Consider the following 26,762-nt stretch of genomic DNA (forward strand, 5'->3'; position numbering starts at 1 on the left):
TTCCCCCAGTAAGTACTGTCTTCTTTCCTAGACATTTTATTTTCTTGTGTTAGGGCTGGTGAGATTCATCTGCTCCGAGTGCCTTGATAAATCCACAGGTTGACGCTTCCTCCCCATCCAGGGTGAGGCACACCTGGTGCAGATGGGATTCCTCCAAGCGATGCTAGAAAAAGGTGATGAGAAGGAAAAGAAAACTTCCTAAATATCCTGTGCGGTTTGGGGAATCATCTCTTTTTGAGGTAGCGACATGTTTTGATTCTCTCATACTGAGAAACTAAACGCACTGAAATAATTTTCATGGAGTTGTCTTCGTGCTGAAGGAGTTTTAGGGGAGTCGCTGTTTAAACACTGCAGCACTTTGGAACAATTTGGGCCTTTCGATTTAAGTCTTTATGAGCAATAAGCGTATATGTCTTTATGACATGTAAGGAGCTGCTACTATATGGTAGATTTCTTTGTTCTCTAGATCACCTCCCGCTCTGCTTTCCTCTTGCTTAAAGGTGACCTGCAAATGACTTTTTTTAGAAAAATGGGCTTGCCACTCTTTTTAGCTTTATAATGATGTGTGAAACTAGCCCGAGAGGCTCAAAAACACTTCTCTGCACTTTTAAAACTTCATGTCAACTCTCATCTAATTTGGTTTTTTTGCTGTAGGGCTTGTGGGCTATTCTCAAGGTATTTCTTATTAGCTCTTGCATCTTAATTCACTGTGCAGACCCGAGGAAACCAAAATATTAATTAGTAATGAAAATGAATAAAAGTTAACAAACTGAAGTCTTAAACCGCCTGAATAAACCCGTGCCTTATTTAATTGCTTGAATGTCACTTGTTTAATGGCTCAACTTTGATAGATTTTTCCCTCCCCACCCAGCGACTGAGCCTGGATGTAAAACAAAGCGGTAAGACAGAAGGTAAAAATATTTGCCTTTTTCCTTCAACCTTCCGCAAACCCCTCTTCACTCTTCACTCATTCTCATCATTGTTAAGAAGTAATAAGTGTCAGACCTTTTTTTTGAAGTGAGGGTTGAAACCGGGATGACATCATGAGTTCAGAGGGGTCGGATGACAAACTACGGGAGTTAGGTAAGGTTGTGTTAAGTGACAAACACGTTGGCTTCTCTGTCATCTTGTGAAAAAAGAGCCTTTCAGGTGAAACCAATAGCAGAAGCTTGATACCGACCCTTTGTGAAAGCTGCTTTTCCAGCCTGAAGTTCTTGGTTTACCTGTGGTTTGCGGGATGCAGAGGAACACGTTGCTGCAGGGAGATGTGCCGGTGCATAGTGATGCCCAACATGCTGAAGTCATGGTATTAATAGTTAATTTTGAGCTCGTGAAGCCTGGTTTTCTGCTGAGGCCAGGCAAACCCATCCTTTTTCTAGCAAGCTTCTTGAACGTTTCATTTTTATACACAACCCACCAGCCTCTGGGCTGTTGCCATCAGTGCCTGGAGTTCAGGTGATACTTCTCCCTTCTGCTGTTTGCAGTGTGGTGCAGTTTGTGTTCCTTCCAACATGGAAACCTATCGGTTTACATCAGCTTCAAATGGTGTTTTCTCCCCTGCATCTGAAACTGGAGCCATTGTTTCATTCGTTGTATTACATGTTTGTCTTTTGTGAATTAATAGGGCTGATGGACCAGATCCTTCCCAAATTGTGTCATAATTCTTCATGAATTCGTTTGAAAAGTTGTTTTTTTTTTTCTGCTGTGGCAGTACCCATAGTACAATTAATATGTTTCCTTGGTCAGAGCAGCTGGTTTAATTAATGGACCTGGGCTGATGCAAGCCACTGGAACCTCGATGGAAATGATGGGAGATTCTTGGCCTTAAAAAAGAAAATTACTAGAGTCAGTTTGACTTTCTTTAACTTCGGCTTTTGTAAGTGTTCATTAAAATGTTTTGCCTACCATATAACCCTTTGGCTTGTTTCTGTTCCCTTGGTATGACATTTGCATGCACTTGAAATTAATAAGAAAGCGAGGCATGCAGAAGCACTTTAGGATGGTGAAATGTTAATTTTGTTACAGATAACCCACTTTCTAGAGCTACAGTTTCCTAAATAAGGCCTTAAGAAGAAAGGAATAAGCTCGGTTTCTGTGAGCGTGGTCCGCAGATGGACCTGGGTCAATGGATTGGAAAGTCAAGTTCCCAGCAGAAGAGTTTGGGAACTGATTTCAGGGATGCCCAGAATGTATTTCCTACGTGTTAAGTCTTAAAATATTTCCAGATCCGCTTTGGTACAAGTTAGTCACTTTTTTTCATAGCTGCACTCGTATATCGAGCAACTCAAAGTAATGTTTGGATGGAATCAGGGACATTACTTTTCTCCTTTACATTCTTCTACCAGTGTTAGGATTATTTCAAATGTTGGTTTTGGTTTACCACGTCTGGGTTGGGTTTTTTTGTATTTTGCGGTATAGCTTTCTGCCAGGCTATGTAATAGCAGAATTTTTTCTCTTTTCTGATCCAATTCTAGTAATTTTTTTTTGTCATTGTGTTATTTATATCCTGTTGTGCCATATAAAGTAGTTCTTTACTCCATTGTTGCTACTAGACTGTTTGTCCTGATTCCTTCCCTTAGGGAAATATATCTAAGCAGCCTATCTTTATCTCTCATTTCAGAGCAGAATTGTGGGTATAAAGAAAGTATTAGAATAATTCTAATAATTTCCATTTAATAATCTCAATATTGTGTACAGTGACTGAGGTACCTTCCAACTTGCAGTGTTTTTGATGAGGTTTTTTTATAAATCAAACATTATGAATTATCACTTTCTTGAGCCTTATAGGGAAGATGAAGCCGAAGGAGCAGTTTGAACCAACTCACAAAGGTGTTTGGGCTTGGGTTTGCATGTTTAATTGGGCTTTATTCTTAAGCCTACAAAGCAGGTCACTGAGTAGATACTTTAATTAACCACATGAAGAACTGGTTAGTTGATTTTGGTGGAACGAGGATGAAAGGTCTTGAGATGCTTCTTGCAGCAAGACAATGCAAAATACTCATTATTTGACTTGCTTATCAACAGGCATCCGTTTAAACAGAGCTATAGTTAGAGATTGTTACTTGAGCAAAATTCCTACCGACTTCAATAAAATGCATTGACGTTGTAAGGACTTCATAATAAGATCTTTTGAGTATTAACAGATGGTCACTGACTGCCTGAAAGAAAGTTGTGGGGTTTTTTTTGTTTTGTTGATCACCGCAGGTATCTGGAAACTGAACAGACTTTGCCTTCTGGAAATCAAACCTGACTGTGAAACAAAGGGGGTTTTTTTTCCCTTTCTCTTTCCTTTTTGTTTTCTTGGTACGATTTTTTTTTTTTTTAGAGAAAATATGGAAAACATAAACTGATTTCTGACATGCCTTATCAAAAATCTTTGGTGTTCAGACCAACTTAGCATAGGAAGACTTGCCCTGGAGTGGGATGCTTGAGGCAGCCTACAAAATGGACCGACACCGGCGTCTTCTTTCAACAGAAACCCAGCGACGGTGTAGGTGACCCGCTTGTTCGAAGTGGAATTCTGCGGTGCCAGCAGTAAGCGAGCCACGAAGGAAAGCGGTTTGTCTTTGCTGCTGCCATGGGCTGAATGAGCAGAGTCTCAACTGTTTTCAAAATGTTCCTGTTAACAGTTTTTCTTTGTGTATTTGTCAGTTTATATATTAGTTGCAGTTGTACTTTGCACAAACACTAATTAGACAGCCATCAACACTCAGGGCCAAAGGCTTACTAACAATGCAACTGTGATAGCAGTGTCTTAATTGGTTGAGTATAATTGTCATTAGGCAGCGATAAAGACATCTGGGGCTCTGGAGAGAGATCAGCCTCCCCCTCCTCTTCCCCAAATTTGTTCTGGCTATTGCCATCCAACACAGTTGAGCTTTTTCAGATGCGACTCTGTAGTTTGACCGGTTTCCTGATGTTTTTCTCCTCGTGAAATCGTCTGCCTCTTCAGCGGCACTTCATTAGAGCTCGTGTGCTCCACGCTTCGCCACCTGCTGCCCGGCCATCGCGGGACATCGGCGGCTTCTCACCCCCAACTCCTTCTCTTTCCACTCGCGTGAGAGGGCACGAGGAAACGGTCCATCTCATTACAACATTACTGCCCATAAAAAGTAGTTGAAATGCTTTTGATTAGTCAGTAGATATTTTTATTATGGTACGTTTGTAGATACCATATGAATTTAATTTTTTTTTCAGTTTCTCTACACCATGTGCGTTCCACCTATTGTTGCTCCGTTTCAGCAAGTTTTTTATGCGTGTCTGTAAAGCTTAAACTGGATTTGCAGACTAATTTTTACAGATGTATACATATGTGTCCAGAGTTACAGACCTGGCTCGTCAAAGAGAAGTACGATTAGAAAAGGACAGTTAGAAAAATATAGCACTTGTCATTCTCCTGCTGCTACTTCTCATGTGGATATACTGAGATGTTCAGCAGAACAAGAGCAAAGTGAAATGTCAGTCTCTGCGGAACACTAAGAGAAGTTGGGCTGTGTCTGCTGAGGAGGGACAGACACACAGACCCAGAGCTGAAATCTGTGGCAATGAAACACCTTGGGAGGCATTGGAGTGTCTGGAGAGGGGAGACCTGGGGTTGTAACCAACAGGCTTTTTGTCTTGTGCTCCAGAAAGTGAGACTTTGAGCAGCCTTTCCAGATGAAGTAAATCAGGTGAGAACTCGGAATTTGTAGGTGTTGGGGTGTGGTTCGTGTTTTGTTTTTTTTTTTTTTTTGAGCAAGTGGTGCATATTAGACATTTGAGTATTTACCTGCCACTGCAATAATCATCTCAATACCCGCATCAGGGGGAAAAAAGCAGCAGCTGAATGCTGTTGGTGTTATAGCAAATAGAATGTATTTGTTGTTATATTAAACAGAAAGGTTTGAGGGGGGTTTTTTTATTCACTCCAGCAGAAAGTTATGTTGGCTTTTCATAGCCATCCTGATAGAAAAGTCAGTAACTGAACGAGTTTGGAGGACTGTGCCTGTTCTCGGGCGAAAGGCTTATGTTGGGTTCGTTCATTCAGGAGCTGGTAATCCAAACCAATTTCCATGGCAAAGTATAAAGACTGTTGTGGTAGGAAATGAAGAGGAATACTGAAATTATCTAGAAATAGGTTCTGTACAGTGCAGCGTGCTCTTCTCTTCAACCATCTATACTGACATGGCAGATTTGCCAATTATCTGCAATAAAGCAGCCTTTTTATTTTTTTACAGCAAAGCAATGCTTTAATAGTTTAAAAGCCTTTTGTTGTGGTTACAAATTGAAAGTGTGGTGCTCTTTACAACAGCATTAAAAGCGGGGAGTTGAACTATTAAATTTTTTAGTCCTGAATTGGCTTCATGTGTGTTTTGAAATTCTTCCAGTTCAGTCCTGGTACAGTCCCAGTGTACACTGGAAACGGGCAGGCGGTGGTGATGGCCAACCGAGCGTGTTGTCAGCCGATGAGATGGTTTATATCTCCCATTTTCCCATGCTGGTTCCCTGCCCAGACCTGAATGTCCACTTGTGTTTCCAGCCTGGACTTGTCACATCTCTCCAAATCTTTTAGGTTCACCGCGTGGGACTGAGATAGAATCACAGAAGGGTTTGGGTTGCAGGGCCCTTCCCAGCTCCCGCAGTGCCCCCCCTGCCATGAGCAGGGACATCTGCACCAGCTCAGGTTGCTCAGAGCCCCGTCCAGCCTGGCCTGGGATGTCTCCAGGGATGGTTCAGCCACCACCTCTCTGGCCAACCTGGGCCAGGCTCTCCCCACCCTCAGGGCCAACAATTTCTTCCTCATGTCCGCCCTGAATGTCCCTCCTTTGGTTTAAAGCCATCACCCCTTGTCCTGTCGCAACAGGCCTTGCTAAAAGTCTGTCCCCATCTTTCTGATCGGCCTCTTTTGAGCACTGACAAGCTCTTGTGTTCAACAGGTCCTTGCTGGGGTGGGAGAGCAGTTCGGCTTCATGGGAGAAAAGTGGAAGCTCTTCAGCATGTACCTGTCCATCGATGGAGAGGAAGGGCTGAGGATGAGGAGGCTGCCGGTGCTCTGATGCAGAGCCTGCCAAGCAGAGACAGTTCCTGCGTCTAAGTCCCACCACAGAATTTTATTCAAATTTATTTCAAACTGGTAGTTGGAAACGTTTGGTGGTTCTGTTCCAGTTTGAGCCCAGCTGTAGAGGTGGTTCAGGTTCTTCTTCAGGAAGAAAGTATGGTTCAAACTAAATTTAGGCTTCGCTGGATTCTCAGAGACGATTAATTTAAGCACTTCTTGTGCTCCTGTGATGTTGGATCTTTAATTCCAAGACTGTGGTCTGTGTTATCTTTTTTATGGATGCTCACGTGTCTTGAGCCCTGGATCACTTGTGTTACACGCTATGTAGAAAAACCAGAAGCAGAGTGCTCACAAAATCAGGCAGCCCTGTGTCTCTTCTCTATTCCCGTTTTTCTATTTTCTCCATCTATTAGTCTGTCTTTTTACATTCCTAGACTGGACTATATGATAGTGAGCATGTATATGCATGAGGAGGAGATGCTGATCTTGCATATTTGGGGATGAAAATGAATATTCTGTCAGTTCAGTCAATTCTACCAGTCCCTTGAAACTTGCTTTTTAGGGTCACATCATGACAAGAGAATTTTGGGTTCCCCTTTGAGAATAATCTGCTACACTTTGCAGTTAGAAGAATTTTTAAAACATGAACCCAACCAACTCAGACATAAAGGGAAACAAAAAGCAGCTCAAAATTAAAGTGCTCCCGATGTGTTACATGTGTCTCCTGCTGAGTGGGACTGCAACAGATCTGCAATTACCTACCCCATTGTGCTTTATCTCCAACTTTAACATTATCTGAAATGAGCACTTCTCAGTTTTGTAAACTAAAGATATTTATTGTGGGCTAATCCGCACTGCTTATTTGGTCCAAAATGAAAGGTTTTGCATTGCTTTAGGGAAGCTTATTTTATGATCTTTTCTTTTAAATAATGCTGCTATAAATGGGAAATGAAAACAAGATTCATAGAGGAATTTGGGGCCTCATTTGCAGAGGGAGGAGAAGGGAAAAGCGCCATCCCACCCTCTTCTCTCATTTCCTTCTGTGTTACCGTGTAAAGCTCTGAAGAGGAATCCAGGTGACAAGGACACAGCTTCAGCGCAGAGAATTAATGTGCATCTCTTTCTGCTTGACAGATCTCGCCGCCCCCTCAGGCACTTTAATTAGGTGTATAAAGTGGAGCATTTTTGCCCAGAGCTGTTGGAATTCACCTGCTCCTGTGTTCCTGTACCCCAGTGCTCCCCAAAGACCCAGGTCACCAGAGTCCAACTCCAACATCTTCTAAATCTTTATTAAGCACCTTCCTTTGCCTCCTTTGTAAATAACTATTGTCTTATTTTCCTCATAAACATAGGGCAGCCAGGTTTCTGACCTGTAGACCTTTGCAGCTTATCAGAATCACTCTTTTGAACTTTTTTACCGCTAAAAGTCAGGATATAACAACAAAGCTGACAGAGCAGGAAGGACCCGTCGTTTTCCAACAGAATCCAAGTCTCGGGTATGGCAAAGAAAGACACTTTAGACTGTTTAACTGTGTTAATCGTCACAGTTCTGTCAAAACTTATCTTAAATAGTTATTGAACTAGTCCAAATAGCTTGAACTGTGCTCTTTGACCAGTTGTATAGGGAGTTTCTCCTTTATTTTGCCTGCAGTGTTTTTTATTTTAATAGCATGTTGTATAGCACAGAACAGTTTCCGTGTTGCTTGCTGTGTTACAACCTTTGTTTATTTAGATATATTCACTATTATCCAAGAAGTTGAGTTCTATTTTTTCTAATTTTCTCGCTGGCAAACCATAGTTTGATGTTAGACTATAGTTTTTCTGATGTTTCAGTGAGAGCGCCTTCTGCAAAGAAGACAGCACTGCCTTATATTCTAAATACAACATTTAATTGTATGAATAAGTTCATTAGTCTTCAGAGAGGCATTAAAAAGTTTCTTTCTATAAAGAGCAGTAGGTTGGACGAGTGTTTGCGTGAGTGCTTGTATGTATGTACATAAATACTCTGATTAAACAGCCTTTCCTTGGCACCACCACAATCACAGATTTTTAAAGACTGAAAGGAAACGCTTTGAAGTTTTGCCATGATGTAATTTAGACTCGTTACTGATTATCTTTCTTCCCTTGAGCCCAGCTCTCCTTGCACGCTACATGTAAAGCTGATATCAATAGTTGGTAACCATGGTAGCTCAGGCATGTCGTTCTTGTAACTCCAATTTACCTGCCTGTCTTAGTAGAATTAATGCTGCATTCAGTAAATAGAAATAAAACGAGCAGAATTGATGGGCTTGTACACAGAGTGTGTGAACAGGGGGAGATTCAGTCTAGGAGCTGTAAAAGGCATTAGGTTTTAAAACACAACTCTTGTTTCTTCCTCCCTTCTGCAGCTCCCTATTCTCAGCTGTTTTTTGGGATGAATAATGGCTTTCTCTTCCAGATACACATCAGGAGAGGTGAGGCTGTGGGACACTCGCACCTGGGATTACACAGCCCCCATCCTGGAACCGGTACACAGTCCTGGCGATGCTGGACCTCGGCCACGCGTCTCCTGTGTGAGGATAAGCAGCTCTCTGGCTGCCGCGGCTCACGAGGACGGTGAGTAACCACAACTCTCCTCCCTACTTTAAAAAAAAAAAAAAAAAAAAGGCTTTACAAAAACGTAGCAGCTGTGCTCAGCTTTTTGTGTGTCTGTAATCCTGTGTCTACACACACACACTTGCTTTTATGTGAGAAAGTTGGCCAATAACCCTAAATGCATTAGGAGGCGCTGGAACACAGCACCCATTAAAACTGATGCTTAATTCCTACTGGAGCTCCTACGCAAGGCTTGAGTGCCAGGCTGTAGTCCAGCCAAACTATCTTAAGCAAATAACTTGTTTTGCTATAAAAATATTAAATATTCTTCCACCAGCTTTCTCCTCTGTCCAGAACTCCCTTGGGGCGCTGCGAGGCTTTGTAATGGGAATACTGGTAAACTCGCATGTCTGATTAATGTGTGTTCTCTCTTGCTCTTGGCATAGTGTACGGATGCACGTTTTCTTAGCCGAAATATTGGTTTGCAATGGTGGGTTATTATATAGAGAGAAATAAAACCTGTGACCTAATATTTAATGAAAACATAATAAAATCCTGGTTACATGCATTGTTTTAAATGCTTAGATGTTTATATAATGGGCAACAAGAGCCAGAGACCAACCGTACATCTACTGGACATGGGACTAGCAATTAAAAAAGTCAGGTTTGGACTGATCCCGTTGGGATCCTAGGCTGAGTTGCTCAGGCAGAGCTCAACTCCTATCATCTTTCCTCAAAATGTATGATTTGACACTTAAAAACCTCTCCTCAGGGATTGAATAAAGAGCATTTTCAAAGTTAGGGAGCTTTGTGCACATACTGTCTTTGATCCCGGCATTTCCGCATGTGGGAACAAAACCAAAGATGGGTAATCCAGACAAAATCTCTAATCCATGTGTTTTATTTTAGAAGTAAATTAAATGCTTTATATGCGAAAACAATTGTTTTAAGATGATGAACATCCTTAGGTGTGTTCTTTTTAACGTGGGTCATGCTGGAATGGTTTTCTGTGGATGTTGTTGGTAGGCAACATTTTCTGACAACAGCAGTTCTGATATTACAGAATACTCATTAATATTATTTACTTGAGTCATAGAAAATTATAACTCAATGATAGTTTTAATGTTGGCTTTTTGTCCAGTGTGCCAAACAATGACTAGCAGAGGGTCTTTGTTTTCTAGTCTCCCACTGACTAATCTAATAATTTGTCGCGGGGTTTTTTTTTCTGTCGTACTCCTTGTCGTCCATCCTCTGTGTGCTGTGACTAAACCAGTTTGCAGAAATTCTGGCTTCTTTTATTCTTTTTGGGTAGAAATTTTAATGGGCTCTGTGATACGGCAGTTACTCTGATTTGAGAAGCCTGGTCAGAATAGATTAGTTTCTGTGAGAACAGGGAATTGTAAAGACCGATTTTTAGAAACATTTACTAACCGCAATCTGAAAGCGTGTGTTTACAGTTTGGCGAAGAGAATTATTTTAAACTCGGCGAGGACAACTTTGAAGAGAATGTGTTTGATTGTTCTTTGTTGTACTTTTCCAGTTCCCTTTTCTCTTTGTTCGTAAGTTTGACTAACGCAGAGGAACCATCTGCTGATGTTGGAGGTGGTGCTGTCAGGCAGAGAGTCGAGACTTCCCCGTTGAATCCCTGCCTCGCAGACTCGTTCCGATAACATCAGTTTCTCCCAGTTCAACAGAGCTCACGCAGCGATGTCCTTGGCATCCGATCACAGGGAAGAACTAACAGACAGGCTCCGCTCGCGCTCTTTTGCTGCTTCGCTGGTAGCAAACGCTTCCCGAGGCATGTGAAATATAGGAAGGAGAAAGATTTATATATTTTTTTTTTTTTCTGGTCTTACTGGGATGCCTGCGTCCAAAGTGAATTGTAACTCCGTGATGGCACTAAAGGAAAAATTGATTTGTGACTTCTGGTGAATGTTTCCGACGGCGTCAGCCTCTGAGAAACAAGGTAAATGAGGGGAAAATGAGTGGGGAGAAAATGAAGTTCCCTCCGCCCGTGCCAGTGCTCAGCGGGGACGCTGGATGTACACCTGGGGCAACGGGACTTGGCAACTTGATCCACAGTTGTGATTTTTGAATTCCGACCCACTGGCCTCATATTTCTTCTGCCTTGTTTCCTATTGTCAGCACTGGCAGTCCTCCAGTTTGATTTTACCACTAATTGTGTTGCACGTTACCGCACTGAAATGAATCAAATCAAAATGCTTTTCCTGGAGCATTAGATAAAGCAGGCGAGGGTTCTGGGTAATGAGCAGATGCTGCTAATGCAGGGACAGAGGAGGTCTTGCCAGGACTCCATCTGCTCCATGCTTGCCTGGCTTTGGCTGCAAGCCACAGCTTTTGGGAAACAGCAGTCTACTTTAGCCACCACCCTACCCCCAACCTCCAGAATCTCGGAGTTTGACTTGAAAACAATGTGCTGCAATAAGAAAACTTACTTTTTTTTTTTTTTTCTTTTTTAAATGCTATGCTTCATACTCGTGTAGGCACAGTGGGGAGATGCTGCGCTGTCAACCTCCGTGCTGGTGTTTGGAGACCCGTCGGGAGGAGTTAGTTGGTACTTCACAAGTTGCAGAGTAGCAACCTGGAGCAAAGGAAGGTGGTTTCTGCGGGGACCAGAAGAGCTCTTGCTTGTTGGCAGGCTCCAGGAAGGGAATTTTGGCAGCGCCACTTTCTGGGATGGGAAATCTGCCGTCTTGTCCATTCTGATGCCCTTGGAGCTGCTTGCGGGCGTTGTCCCTTCTGTACCCTCCTTGCAAAGAATTTGGAGTTTTCCCTAAGTGCCAGGACATGCTGTAGGATGGCAAGAGCAGGGACACCAGCGAGCTGGAATAAAGGAAAAGTTTTTTAAAGAAAATCGCGTGTAGCACGCAGTAGTATAATATATTTATTCCCATTGGATATGTACAGGTGGATGCCAAACTCTTGCTTTGGGTAAATAGGATGTGATTTCACATCATGTTAAGGTGAGGCTGCCTCTTGAGTACCCAAGTTGGGAACAAAATACCGACTTTCTCATCTGTGGCTTTTCTGAGGGACTGGCCGGTGATGGTGTCATTTGGAAATCTCTGTAAGAAGTGTGATGGAGATTAAACCTGACAACAGTTGGTGGAAACTGGTGTGGTCATTGTAACATAAAGGCACAACTCTTACAACTAAGGTTCAGTCTCTCACTCTCAGTACGGTAAGTAGCTTGCTGTACCTGCTGAAAGTTGAGAAACTGCAGTGCAGTGAACATAAAATGCAAAATTTTAGTCAATAAACACCAGGCATCTGCTAAGGTCGAGCTGGCTGTGTGTTGGTGGTCACTCAGACTAGAAAAGCTTTTGGGAGAAACTCCAAATTCAAGATAAGCAGCTTGGAGACTTCAGGCTGGTGCTCGTTTCCACCTGTGTGTTTTAACTGTCTGTACTTTGTAGAAGTATAATGTTATCTGAAAATTATAAGGCTATAAATTAATGTTCCCAGCTTAGAGGGAAAAAAATGCATGTAAAAAGTGTTTTCAAAACGCGAAAAAGAATTTTGTTTTGTTGAAATCGAGGTAGGAAATGTCAGGACCGTGACCCACAAACAGGGAAAACATCACGCAGACAACGTGGATTAAGCAGCTTCTGTCCTTCCCGGGCGACTGCGCTCAGGAGCTGAAGGGTATGAGCATGAAAATACACAAAATTCTGTCTTTTAAAAAATTTATTATTGCAGATAACACCCATGTAGATTGCTCTACGTCTTTCCTGAGGCTGGCAGCAACGTGCAGATGATCCGGCTGGCAGGTGAAGAGCTGATGTAATGGGTCATTAGGATCCGAGCGCAGGATCTGCACCGAAGCGCGGCCGTCCCTGCAATAGCCCAAGGGTTCCCTGGTGGTGAACGGCTCTCCGCTCACTCTTAGGAGGAGCTGCGGCATAAAATCGTAGCATCATTTTGTTTGGAAAAGACCTTTAAGGTCATCGTGTCAAACGGTTAACCTAACACCGAGTACATGCTGTATTACGCTGCTGAACGCAGCCAGTTTATTTACAAATGTGATTTAACATTTTCCCCCTCTGTGTTCAAGCTGCCTTTCCCTGTTACAGCATTAGAGTATTTTATAGGAAAAGAGATACTTTTTTCTTTCTTTTGCGGCAAAAGCGTTGCTTTTTACACCAGAGAAACCCGTGTGAAAACAGATGTAAAACCCAGCTGGTTTTGCAGGATGGCTTTTGTGCTTCCAGCGGGGAATATACCAGAGACAGGCACCGTTAACAGAACTGTCCACCTTTGTTCACAGCCGTTCACCTTCGATATCGCAAGACTGGCTGATGCCTCCTAAAACTGGAGTACAGGCGGGATCAGCAGCGCGCTGTGTAAGGCACAATAGGCTCACAGTGAAATGTTTTAACCAAATACCTCAAAATCTAGAGTGAACTGCAATAAATGGACCTTTCATCAGGCCACATTTCAACAATATATTGAATTAGAAGTTAGAAACCTGAATTCTTTGTACAATCTGGGCCAAGGTGATAAACAAGAAGACTGGCGCAGCGACTGTAATGTCAAGTGTCAAAACCGTCTTCATCGGCGTCTTGTACTTAATTTTTTTCCTCGGGCCAAGGTGAAATATAAGCCAGCTGTAAAGTCTAAATCATTTTGAGATGTTATTGTTAAATTGGAATAATCACAATTGTGGTGCGGATTTTAGCGTGCTGTGAAAGCGTTGCTTATAGTTTTGATTTAATGGCTTTCTAACGCTTTTAAGACTACAGTATTTAAAAAAAAAAAAAAAAAAAGATACTGTATGCTTGCAACCTTAACTTCACCTTAGCATAGATATTGCTTTGGAAATGAAGTGCCGGTCAGTGCTGGAGGCAGGAAGATTGGCTATGGAGAGTAGTGATCTCATCTGCACTGGTAAATCTTACGCCTAATTTTTTTTATGTTGCCATACTAACAACTTTACCTGTAACGGTGGCTTTTTTTTTTTTGCTCTTACACAAACACGATTGACTGTTGCAAAGGCTTGCACGCTCATAAATACATTTTGCTGTGTCTGCCATGAAACAGAATATTCTGAGTAGCGCTTTAAGACCTAGTGGTTTTAGCTATTGATAAATATAGCGGAGCATTTGTTTTTTCTGTGTAAAACTTGATAATATTTTCCTGCAGGAATGCATGTGCCTGCTTTGATAGTACATTTCCACAGCTGATGGAGGATATACCTACAGAATCGGACGCTCTTTTGGAGGAGGAGACAAGCAATACTTTTGCAAGCAAATAGTTGTTCATCCTAATGCAAGAAAATAGTATTTCTCTTGCTCTTTGCATTCCTTCTGAACTCTCCTTTTTACTATTTATATTGTGCTCCTTCATTAAACAGATGTTACCTTACAAGTCACTTGGGGTTTTTTTGTTACTAGGGATGTTTTCACACCATATTGTGTATCAAGTGTTGCACACAGTCTGTTTGCCTGATTTAATTATAAGATATTTTGGGTAGATTTTGCTATTGAACATCTGGTAAAAAAATAAAAGTACCTGTCTCCAATTGATTGTACGATTGCATGAGCCGTTTTCACTGCATTCTCTTTTATTATGTTTGAGATGCGATAATAATAGTAATAGTGGCTGCTTTGCCCAAATTTAGAGAGCAGAACTCCAAATTCTGGGTTTCCCAGTTTGTTTGCATGGCCAGAAGAGGGTTCTTTGGCTTGAATATTTTTTTGGTATTTTGCAGAACTTTCATACGTTAATAAACTCTGTTGAAAACAGTGAAATGCTCATCACGGAGATGTGTAAATAAAAGCCTTCACTGCAAGCAAGTCAGCTTTACCCCTTCACAAATTGGTCTTTAATTGAGATAAATGTTCTGTTTAAAAAAAATAAAGCCGACAACACTCCTGCTCAGAGGAGCTGGGCAGCGATATTCATCGTCTGATGAAAAAGTCCAGTTCTAACATCCATGACCTGATATCACCACTGTCTTTTATCACTGATATTTGTTTCCTTCTTTAAATCAGCTGTCCTGGAGATAAAACTTCGCCCCTTTTCTTTGTTTTAATTTGCAGCGCGGACTCTGCGAAGCCTTCGCTGGGGCAGACGGGGCTGCCGAGGGAATTGTAGCCTGTGCCGTCCATTTGTATTTGTTAACTCGTTTTAAGCGTGTGTGTGATGCGAGCTAACGTTCTGGTTTTCAAAACCAGTTCAGCAGTTATTTACCTTTCAAGCAATTAACATAATTACCATTATGCTAAGAAGTAATTTTGGGAAGTTCTGCTCTGAGCCCTTATGACTCCACCGGGACAGTTTTAGTCGGGACTTATCTTTTTGATGGAAGCCTAATTGCAGTTTTGGCTTTGTGTAAACAAACAGAGGCAGCTAATTGTTTAGGCAAATAGCAGATTAATTTAAATATGCATCCCTAATAAAACAAAAATGGTCCCCATTATGGTATCCATTCCCATGGCGGGGAATATAAATATTCAGTGGGAGTGCCATTAGACAGGGATCTTAAGGATTATCTGCATTATTTCACATGGCAAGCACTTTCCAGCTACCAAATAATCTTTACAAAAGCAAACATAAATCAATTTAAACTCATTTAGATCCCATTTCGCTCTGCGCAGTTTCATTACCACACTCTTGCTTCGCCTCCTTTGGGACGCGGGAGGAGTGTTTGCGAACTGGCACCGGTGCCCGTCCCCAGCTGCCTGTCAGGGCTTTTATGTCTCCTTTTGAAGGAGCAGCTCCCATTAATCATTTCATCATTAATGGCCAAGGCTTCTCCAGCCCCGTCCATGGCATCTCAAGATTGCTTCTCCGTTAATTCCGTGCAAAGGTGGCCCCGAAGTCTCCGGTTCCGTCTGGCCCTTCTGTTCCATCATACGCTCCTGATTGCCTCAGGTTGCGCTTATTCAGATTATCGCTTTAATGTTCCGTGCTTTTAAGTAGAGTGTCGGTGATCTGTGCCGGGGGAAAAAAAGCGATTGCAAATGTTTCGTGTCTTGTTTTCTTTGGGGTTTGTGTTCTTTAGCTCTCTGAAAGCATCGAACTCTTTGCATTTTCTGTTGTTTTTTCTTTCCAGAGCGTCAGGATTAGGAGCTTTGCTGCGGGTTGTAAGCTATTTAAAATGGTACTAAAATCCTTGGCTTGATAGCTGTGTGCAGGGCTTCGGATTCTTCACTTCAAAACTTTTCTCTGTGCAAAAACTCTTCAGTGTGCGTTCTGCCTCGCTATTTTTAGTGGTAATTGAGGGCGAGTGTGTAGTAGAATAAAAATGTAGGTGTCTGTTTAAGTCTGAGCTTCTCCAAATGTGGAAAAGTGGGAGAATTCAAGCAGTCTTTGTCAAGGTAGATAACAATGCTATCTAAAAGTAAAAAATTAGGAATTACGTAGAGAGCAACGAGCTTCTAATGCCAGAGCCCATAATTTTGAGAAGTTTCCTCTGACCCTGTTACATGGTGCTGTGCAATGTCCTGAAGTTCTGGTTTCCTGCCTTACACTTTCTTTGTATTGTTTCCCTTAGAATGCTTAAAAACTTTCATCTTTAAATGATCTTTTAAAGTTTTGTTGAATTCTAAGGTGACGCGTAGCGTTTACGTTCTTTTTGTGCGCAGGAACCGTTAGCGTGTGGAGCCTGATGCTGGGGCGGGAGCCGATCCATCGGTACCAGCACAACCAGAGGATCCAGGCTTTAGCTCTCGGCTCAGCGGGCGCGACGGTAGCGACGGCGTCTGGCTTCGAGGTCAAGGTGGAGAGCGCTGACGACAGAGGATTCTGGCAAACTACAGGAACATTTGAAATCCAGAAACTGGTGAGTCTCCAGGCTACTCAGCTTCGCTCCAGGAGCTCCCGATCCTCTAATTATTTTTGGTACGGTTAAGAGGGATCTTATAAAAATCTTACGAGAGCGTCGCCTGAACTAGATAACGGCGTTATCAGCTAGAGGCTGTGATTTCAAAGCAGGTTAATGGCTGAGCCTTTCCTCACTGAAGAGCAAGGGTGAAATGCTGGCTTAAGCTACAAGTGAAAATGAGTACAAGTCCATATGGTGCAGGAGGTTGGCTGGTTTCAATTATTTTTTTTTTTTTGTCAACATTAAACTACGTTGGCTCATTTTGTAAATCAGTTTTCTCGCGTAGAATTGGAGCACAAACTCAAGGTCTCGTTCCAGATCAACGCTATCTGATTAATTCTGAGGCAGGATATTGCAGACGAGCTAATAGCACCACTTGTGAAGCCGTAACTGGTCGTGCAGCTTCTTCAGGTTGCACCTTCTGTCACTGAAGTTTTGAGACTATTTTAATTAGAAATCAAAAGCTGTCTCATTCTCTGAAGTTTTTTATGTCTCAGAGTAGCAATGCTTTTTTGAAAGGTGAAGTGCGTAGGAATAAATTGAGTTTTGCAGCTTTTCTCCTGTTGCAGCAAGCTGGCTGCGCAGGTAACGGGTATGAAGTTGCCATTTAAACCACTCCTGATTAAACCACTTCTCTTTTAAAGCTAAGTCTTAAAATACTTAAATCCCCAAACATTTTGAGAGGTTTCCCGATGAAAAAATGTTAAAAGACCACCACGCACTCCATTGTAGTTGGATCCATTTTACTCTTGCATCTCGCTGTGAAATGTCAGTTTGCCACGCGTGACAGACGGACGCTCAGGACACCACGCTCCCTTCTAAGGCTGGGTCAGAAATCAGCTGCGCTGTTAAGCGGTTTAAAACCTTCCCATGGTGAGACTTTTCAGCAGCGTCTTAACCTTATTTCCTGAAATGGGAAGAACAACATCATTCTGGTCTTGTGACAGAGGATGGGGGAACTGAAAATATGGCTGTCCTGGAGATGTGTGAGGACTTTTCTGTTGATTTAGCATATATATACATACATTTCAGGGTAAGCATCAGCTATTCCACTTTCATTGCACGAATGTGGTGCCTCTTCTGGAGCACTGTATTCACATTCTCGCCATGATAATTGCTTCACGAGCTTTAACCTTATGGCTTTCTGTCCTTCATCTGAACGAGTCCATTAAGTCTCGCTCCTTTCATGTGACATTTTGGTGTGTTCTGTTGGAATGTGTTCTGATTAGTTTTTTAAATGGGCTAATTTGAAAGACTGTAAACTCGATATCAGCAGACGAGCTAAACTTGCAAAAGGGCAGAAATAAAATTGATCCTTGGTCTTGGTCTGAAGTTTAATCCATAATTGGGATGATTCAAGATAGCCAATAACCACACATCGGTAGTTCGCTCAGTTTAGCGTGTGGCAGTAATGATGCAAAAGAATTTTTGTCTGCAATAAAAATAAAAAGTCTGCTCTTTTTAGGTCAACTTCCTTAATCTGGTTCCAGATGTTACGGGGAGTCCAGTGACAATAGCAGCTGCCGAAGACATTGTCTATCTCCTGAAAGCAGAAGTTCCTGGCAAAGTGCTCCATTCTGTCTATGGTCAGCCTGTCACATGTCTCGACGTGTCTGCTCACGAAGCAGCTTTTGGGGTGAAAAACTTCGGCTGGTTATTGAATGAGCCAAACCAGGTATTTAATTTTGGTTTTTTGGTAAGATTTTTTATACCTTCGTAATTAACAAAGGAAAAAAAGAGTTCATGCTACTGATCATTTCCTTCCCTGCTATTCAGCTTTTGGCAGTAGAGGGAAGACGTTTTTGTAATGCAATAACCTGATGCTTCTCTTAGTTTTCTCGCAGTGGGCTGAAGTAGGGATATCGTTCAGCTAATGAGGTTCACTGTAAATATTTTGCATTCTCTGTTCCTCAGCGAGTCCCAGCTCCTCCAGCTGTACAGCAGTGTTCCTCTAGGGGGAACTCGTCTCAAAAAAACCCCCAAAAAACCCCTAAAAACCCTAATAAACAACCCCTGCCCAAAAAGCCAAGGCATCCCTTGGCCATTCTGATGAGGAATCCTGAGCCGCATGTCATTGCCATTGTGCAGTCTTAGGAGGATGCTTCTATTTTCTTGTGCACCTGAGTTTTTGAACTAAGTTACTTCCAATGTGGTGATGAGGGTGGTGTGACTGTTGTGTTAAAGGAAGCTCGATGATAATCGTAGCTTTGAAGCCCCCATGGCACAGTCTGTGTCTTTTAGCAGGCACAGGCTAGATCAAAACTGGACTGTTTTTCTAACCCTGCTGAAGACTCACAGCTGAGGCCTCTAATGCAGCTGTTCTCAAACTTCTCTGCTTTCATGAGGGACTATTTTGGGCTTGCAGACCCAAATAAATGCATAAATAATTGTATTCTGTTGGGGCTCAGAATCCTGCCTGAGATCCCAGCCTACTCCTGGACACAGCCCCACTCCAGGGCAGGGACGAAGCTGCAGAAAGACCTGTTTCCAGATGCCTCGAGGAGAGTTTCTGTCCCTTTTCCTGCATCCTCCCTAACTTTCCCACTCTGTAATTTCCATTTTTTGTGATTATACTTCAGGGCTATCAGCAAAGAGGGAAGGAGAGTGCTTCAGGGAGGTGGAGAGGGAAGCAGGAGGTGAGCGCCCAGATGACAGGAGCTGTGGTCTGTAGCGTACAAATGCAGCGTTTTCTTTGGCAAGCAACTAGAACAAGAACATTTTATTTAGGGCTGCCGGTGTGTTAGGAATAAATGTGTCCAGCTGCATCTAATTTCCACTTTAAATTCACTTTCACTGGGGAAATGCTGAGGCCACCATAAATACCTCTAGGGCTGAGAGACACTGCGGGGCCGTGCTGGCTTTATTAATTCCTTTGTCGTCCTAATCCAATTCTTTTTCCCTCCAGAGGTGGGAGGTTAGAAGGTAAAATTGCCTCATTCAGGGGCATTATATCGGTGATCACCTTTGCGCCTCGTAAAGGAACAGAGAAATCTACTTAGACCCCTGAGCGCCGCTCTGTAAAGCCGGACATATTTCCTAATTTAGTTCTGAAGTATTTGGCGTTTGTGGCAGATCGTATTAAGCCGCGCATCCTAATCAGGGAGATGGGACCAAAGTCGTCCAGACGGCCGGGGTGTGTTTGACAAGGACGCTCACTTGGCATCACCGCACCAGCTGACATCACGCCGGAAATTAATTACTAATGTCTATTATGATAATTATTCGCCTCACGCAGACGTGAAGGGACTTCGCATTGGCTGATTATGCTGGTCACAAGTTGACAATCTGTCTTTAGGAGAGCTTTTGGTCTCGGAAATGTAACGGTGAAGAATTCCAGCCCCGTTTGCTGCTGGCTGTGTTGCTGTAGCAGGAAAACTGGGGGGTTTTTTCTCAGTTTGGTGTTTTCTTTGTTTTTCCCAAGGGATGTTCTTTTTATTTTTTTTTTTTTAGCATAAGCTGCCAATCCTAATGCTACTGCCTAGTAACTGCTTTCTAATGAAAATATTGTTAGGGAAACCATCTTCTTCCCTCTCTCTTTTTTAATCGTTGTCTAATTTTAACCAAATTTGACAGCAGAGTAGAGATCTGAGGCATAAATTTTGTAGGAACTTTTATGTCGAAGAGGAGAAAAACATCAAATCCGTGGCATAGACTTGCCTGTTGTTAGATGACAGGCATCGGTGCAGGAGAGAGGGGAGAATAGAAATGCTTCATCTGTGAGAAGTTCAACTTCATTAAGCATCAAACAGCACAAACGTGATGCTGTTTCTTGAAAGTTTTAGTGCTCCTGGAACTCTTTATGTTAAGCTAAGAGAAATTTCTTTAGTAAGGGTTATTTCAACTGTATTAACTCAAGGTGGAATGTACTATCTTCCTGAAATTCCAAATTATTGAAATGCTGAGATCTGTCTTCCCATCGAGGGTCATACATGGCTAATAATATAGACCAGATAATGACCCACGGGGACAACCCTCACACTGGCTTTGCCTTTCAGCCTAAATCGATGTTCGTGACGTCTGGCAAACACGCCTTGAAGGACGGTGTCTAATGAAGAGCGTATTATTGTGTCAAGCGGTTGGGAGACCCGCGATCCCGACACTGCAGCAACATTGCAAAGTCTTGGCATTCACATTTTGGGTTTGAGCGTTGTACGTAAAATTAAAGCCGCAGATTTAAACGAGAGCTGGCTTTGGTCCCCTTCATGTCAGGGTATAAACCTCTCGAACAGGTAGCACTGTAACCATCAGGATTAACGTCGTCTGGTTTCTGATGCAGTTATGTCACTGACGGTAGGATCTGACCGAAGCTTTTCTCATAGTTGGTATATTTATAAGCTGCTCTGAATGGACCGTCTGCTATCAAGTCAGTCTGGTCACCTGCTGTAGCTTCAGGTGAGCGCTTTCCTGCTTGCGGATTTTTCTATAAAACGTATAGGTGCTTTATTCTCTTGGGGATAAGAGAACATTTCAAAATGTAGTTGAAATAATTTAATGTGTTCATCAGCTCTTGGTGATAGAAGATAATCAACACGGGAGGATTTCTTTGGGTTTTTTTCCACCAAAGAAATTCATATCGCATGCAAGAGCGTTTTATTTTAAACTCATGCGGCTGAAGAATTCTTTTTGTGTTGTGTGTGTTACAAGGCGCTGTTCAGGGTACGTCTGTGGTTTTGTTTGCTTTGTGCACAAATTTGAACCTTATGTCAGAACAGGCAGATGGGGAAGAAAGGAGCGAAGGGACGGTGGTGATTTTTAGAGCTTCCAACACAGAAAGAGGAGGTTAAATATGTTGAGGTCTGATGTCTTGGGAGTCGTTTGTTATGCTGTCGCCTTTTCATCTGGCGATTGGCTTGTCCTTGATGAAATGCCGTTCAACATCACCCAGCTCTTCTCATCAGCCGTTGAAATACTGCCTCGTTTTGCCCCTGTATTTAATGCTTCCACAGAGTTCTTCAACCGCTTGCTAAGTGAGTGTATCCAGTAGAATTAACCACTTCAAATGGATGTTATGAGCGAATATTAACTAAAAAAAATTAAATAATCCTTTAAATTGAATTTCATACTCTACAGTCTCTCTTGGATGATGTATTTAGGTCATAGCTACTTTATATAAGCCACTACATCTTTCTCGCACCTTATTTTAACTAAAATCCTCCTCTTTTTTAACTGGTGAACTTGCATTGTCTTTTCTGCTGTCGTAATGTCTCCAGTTCTCATAGAGTTCCTAAGACTTCAAATACTTTTATCTTGATTTTTCTTATTTAAGAAATGGGGGGGGTGTTTTCAGTTTTGTTAACCACTGTGGCCCTCGTGAATAGTTGAGTTTTCATTAAATTCATCTCGATGCACTCTTGTTTTCACACTAGTAGGAGGGCAGGTCTTACCAATGGCTGAATTTGAACATCTGGGACTTACCCAAATGTTTCTCTTTGGGGAGCTATAGGACTGTGGAGTCTTAGCAGATCTTTGGAGGTGAAAGGTCTTTTAAATACCTTTTTCTTTATGAACTCTTTGGTGGCACATAGGAGAGACCGAACTCTTTATGAGGATCTGAACTGTGTAAATTTTATGGTCAGGCACTGGAAGAAATACAGAGACACCACAAGTTTTCCTTGCCTGAATTTTGCATGATGTATTGGTTAACCACTCCCTTGCTGAAAAGTAACCATCATCCATTTGGGGTTTTTTTATGTTTGTAAATGATGAAAAATAATTTTGCAAGTTTAAAAAAAATATAGATATAAAGGGATCCCTTTTGTATGGGCTAATGTTAATGACATTCTGCCTTTTTTTACCTGTTTGTACATTGATATGAATACCTGAGAATTGGCACAGCTGCTTAGGTAAGTGTCTCAGGTTTTGAAGATGTAGTTACTAGAATGTGCCTTGAGTATTCAAGGTGATAATCTATGACACCAAGAGAATTTATTCTGTTTTAAGAACTACCGCACCTTCCTTTAACCTGTCCTGTCCTTAGGTTAGAGAAAGTGTGGGTTTTTTGGATTAGGGCTTATTCCTTAGTGAGTGGGTGTTTCATAGAGTCATAGAATCATTTCAGTTGGAAGAGACCCTCAGGATCATCGGGTCCAACCATAACCCAACTCCAGCACTAACCCATGTCCCTGAGAACCTCATCTAAATGCCTTTTAAACCCCTCCAGGGATGGTGACTCCAGCACTGCCCTGGGCAGCCTGTTCCAATGCCCCACAGCCCTTTGGGGAAAAAATTCTTCCCCAGATCCAACCTCAACCTCCCCTGGTGCAACTTGAGGCTGTTTCCTCTTGTCCTATCACTTGCTACTTGGGAGAAGAGACCAACAACCCTCCAGGCTCCAAGCTCCTTTCAGGCAGGTCAGAGATCAGAAGGTCTCCCCTCAGCTCCTGTTCTCCAGGCTGAACCCCCAGCTCCCTCAACCGCTCCCATCACGCTTATGCTCCAGGCACAGTGGATGTTTATCAGTGGATAAACACAATATCCTTTCATCTCCAGATACCAGCACGTTTCCATCAGCCTGAAGCGGCGGGTCCTGGTGTCCTGGTTCCAGGTCCCAGCGCAGTCTGTCCCCGTCCCCAGCCCGTGGGGCTGGCAGAGCCGGGGCCGCTGGCAGAGCCCCCAGGGCTGGAACCGCACGGGTTGCAGGTGCCTTGGCAGAACCTGCACCGCGCTTGGCTCTTCTTCCCCCTGCCAGCTTGGCCTCTTCCTTTTTGACTCCAGTCAAATGAAAACTTTCAAGGAAAAAACAAACCCCACTTGTCTCCAGCACCACATCCAACTTTTACGGCAGGTGTAGATGTTTGGAGGCGCAAATCGTGAGTATCGCTGGGATTTTTTGCTGCTGGGTTTGCTGCGAGCCGTTTGTATGGTTATTTTTGCAGCCCTCCGTGCGGGTCTTTCAGCATTGCTTGAGGCCGCTTGGTGCAGCTCAGCGCCTGCAAAATAATCTGAGTTCTCGTTTGCCAGCGTCAAGTCACCTTTAGGATGGCATGAAAGTCAATTTTCCACATGCTTGGAGAAACAGTCGTGTTACCAGCTTTACACAATGACTTATATCTGGCAAGAACTTGCAAAATAGTCTCTCTGGCTGATTGTCAAAAATTACATCATATTGGAGTAAACTGCTTTTAAATCAAACATCCATTATTCATGTATATTAACTGCTTTTTCTATTATTTTTTTTTTTACTGGCTGTTTTGTGTTTGATTTACTCTTTTTCTTTCTCTCTGATTGTCTGTCTGTCTCCCTCAGCTGCTCCTTTGAAATCTTAGCTCATCTTCCAATTTATGGAGCCAGAACACTTATCTCTGTGTGCAAGTATCAATATGCTGACCTTGCATTTGTTAATAGTAAAATTTTGTTGTTGTTGTTGCAGTGTTATGTGCCATATTTACAGTAGGCAATTCAATACATTTGCACTGGGCAACTGTGCCCCTGAGGCTTGTAAACTTGGAAAATATTCTTTTTCCACATCCCTTTAGAAATAAGATTCAAAATTGCACTAGTGTGTGCCATATGTTGTGCTTAATTTGATGACTTATGCCGCAAATGCATATGAAATACCCCTATTGCTTTTGTAGACAGTGTATCTCCATTGAATTGAATGGTTTTGACCTGAGCAAAAACCAGATCCCTTTTTATTCGTGGTGGGCTTGAAATTTCACAACCCTTTCTTTTGCTGGCAATGTTTGTGTGCGTTCAGGCAACGTTTCTTCTGCTTGGCAGAAGGAAAGGGGGAGAAGCATAATCTGAAAATAAATGCAAATTCTGTTCCCAATTTTGCCGCTTGTTCCTCTGCCTCTTTGAGCAACCTGGCTTTGTTTGTTTTGATCCTCTGTCTCTAAAATGATGGTTAGAAACCTCTATCTTAGATGGTTCTTTATGAGAAAGCGCTTCTTGAATGTATCCTGTGTGTCACTCAGTAAGGAGCAGGATGTAGGTTTTGCGTGTGGTTTCACAGTGTACTTTTCGCTGATATTTATGATGCTCCGTTCAACACTTCATCTAAGTAAGAACTAAATACACCGTATATACAGAGTGCTTCGCCCAATTCTGAGAAACAACGCAGCTTTCACCAGCCGTGCGATGCGGTAACTCGCGACAAGAAGCAGAAACGCGATTGCGGAGGGAGAGTCGCCGTTTCGCGAAGCCGTTGCCGTCTGGCTTTCCGCCAGGACGGTGGGTCGAACACCCCTGCTCTTGTTGAAAGCACCACAGGCTCTTTGATAACAAGTGCTTGGGGATTTGTTGTTTTAATGTTCCATCCAAAAAAGACATCTCCGACAACGCAGGATCCCGAAGCACCTGCTGGGGTCTTGGACGCGCGTGGCCGAGTTCCATCAACAGCATTTCCTTCCATTCCTTGGTTTTTCTTGGAAGCGTCTCAACCAGAGCACATCGCCCACACTTGACCTCGCTTAGCTGCAAGATGTAACAAAGTTCCCAGCTTAGCTATTCTGTCTACAGAGATTTTCATTCTTTGTGAATTAATTTAGTCTTCTTGGACAGCATTTAAAGAGAGTTCATGGTACCCGCTGCTCTGCGGTTTCCTCAAGTACAGTAACTTTTTCCTTTTTTCCTCTGCCCGCTCTCATCAACGCGCCAGCTTCTCAGTGCATCTCGCCCAGAACAATGGCCACAGGTTGAGACTTGCCCAACTTGCCCGGTAAAGAGGGAAGTTAGTCTAATGCACTGCCTTAACAAAAGAGAGAGTATAAGCATGAATAATTAATACCGCTAGTCTGTGGCAATCGGATAAAATGAAGTCCCATTTGCTCAGCCTTATTAAAAGAGAGAGAGAGAGGGAGAGATGGTAAAGGTCGTTAAGGGACTTGTAACATGGAAAGAACCACCTCTGAGATGGATAATGTGTTTTCTAATCTCTGTGGTCTTTAACTAAACATAATGGTAAAGGTACTCTGGCTATTTCTGGCTTGTTGAATTATTAAGCATTCTGGGAGATTGCTTGGCTCCCATCCAATAACTTAAGACTTCTTCGTTTGAACAATGTTAATAGGTAACACTTTTTGTTTTGTGCGTTAGGTCCTGGTACATCTGCGCAGGGTATTTACTGCTTGGGGGAAGGGATGCTCGTTAGCGTGTCATCCCAGGGTACTTCATTTCACACCCAAATGCTCTTGGTTCACTTAAACCTTCAGTTCCGTACCTATTAGGTCACTGGTCTTGGGTGTCCATTATAGGATTATAAATATCTTTAAAAGGGTAATCCCTTTGCAGTGTGCATTATAGGATTATAAACCTCCTCAAGATCTTACGCTTTATCTGCCCTTTCACATACAAGCCCTTATTTCAAGTCCCTGTTGACCAGGTATTTTTATTCTTTTTCCTTGGCCTTTGTAAAGAAAATCCTCGTTGCCTTGGGATATTATAGGAGAGCTCATCAGAAGCATTCTAGCAACTTGAAAATTGTCATCGGTACGTTTTTAAAACCCTGTCTTCCAGAAATTATTATTCAGACTTAAAAAAGCATTCCGAGTTCCTTATTTTTTTCTTTACCTGTCGGTTTGTCAGGATGAGGTTTTGAAATCCATTTGCAAGACCGTAAAATTGCTCAAGACAGAAGTAGAGTTTAAAGACGGGTAAAACCTGGATACTGCAAGTCGCAAAAAAGAATCATTCTTCCAATGGTATGGCTAATTGGCTAGAAATACACCTGTGCATTATAAAATTAAAAACCGAAAACAACTCAACGATCTTTAAAAGAATGGAGGCTGATGTGAGAACAGAAGGAATTAGAGGGAATAGGAGAAGATAAGAGACAAAAGCTTTTCTTCCAGTTTTGTGTATCCGAACCTTTGTTGTTTACAGATTCTCTTAGACACAAACACTTTAAATTGGTGGCCAATTGGAGGAGAAATGAACAATTTTTCAGCTGGTGCTGCCTACAGATGAAGATTGCTACAGGTCTAAAATCGAGACTGCAAACAGGACAATACGTAAAACAGGGGAATCTTTAAATACGATTGTCGCAAAATAAGGGAAGCAATTTTTCATTCTAGTCTTTCATGGCCATAACTGACTTTTCAAGTATGTATCGTATGTTTATAGGGTAGATGGGAGCTCTTGTCATTTAGATAAATTAATAGTTTATGGATGTTCACTTGAAGCATTAGCCCCAGGGGGTTTGGAAGAAGCACTTGCCCCAGGGCTGATTCAGAGCCCCAACTGGGACCCAATCCTTCATTGTTCCTAAGTTGAATTCAGCAGTTTATTGACTTTGTCTTTTGTTCAGAACTTTCCAAGGAGAAATTCAGTTGCCAGGCACAGAAATTAATTTCCTTTGCATGG

At 42.4% G+C, this 26,762-nt stretch overlaps 1 protein-coding gene across 3 annotated transcripts in view; it reads left to right on the top strand.

The window, feature by feature from the left end:
• Positions 1-26,762, top strand: part of FBXW8 (F-box and WD repeat domain containing 8) — a 52,810-nt gene that overhangs the window by 16,746 nt on the left and 9,302 nt on the right. For all 3 annotated transcript variants that reach the window (XM_065646155.1, XM_065646156.1, XM_065646154.1), the window contains 3 exons: positions 8,475-8,632; positions 16,222-16,418; positions 17,926-18,135. In XM_065646155.1, the coding sequence (XP_065502227.1) occupies positions 8,475-8,632; positions 16,222-16,418; positions 17,926-18,135 (565 nt within the window). The remainder of the gene's footprint in view (positions 1-8,474; positions 8,633-16,221; positions 16,419-17,925; positions 18,136-26,762) is intronic.

Source organism: Caloenas nicobarica, chromosome 16 (assembly GCF_036013445.1).
Source record: "Caloenas nicobarica isolate bCalNic1 chromosome 16, bCalNic1.hap1, whole genome shotgun sequence".
In the NCBI taxonomy this organism is placed as follows: domain Eukaryota; kingdom Metazoa; phylum Chordata; class Aves; order Columbiformes; family Columbidae; genus Caloenas; species Caloenas nicobarica.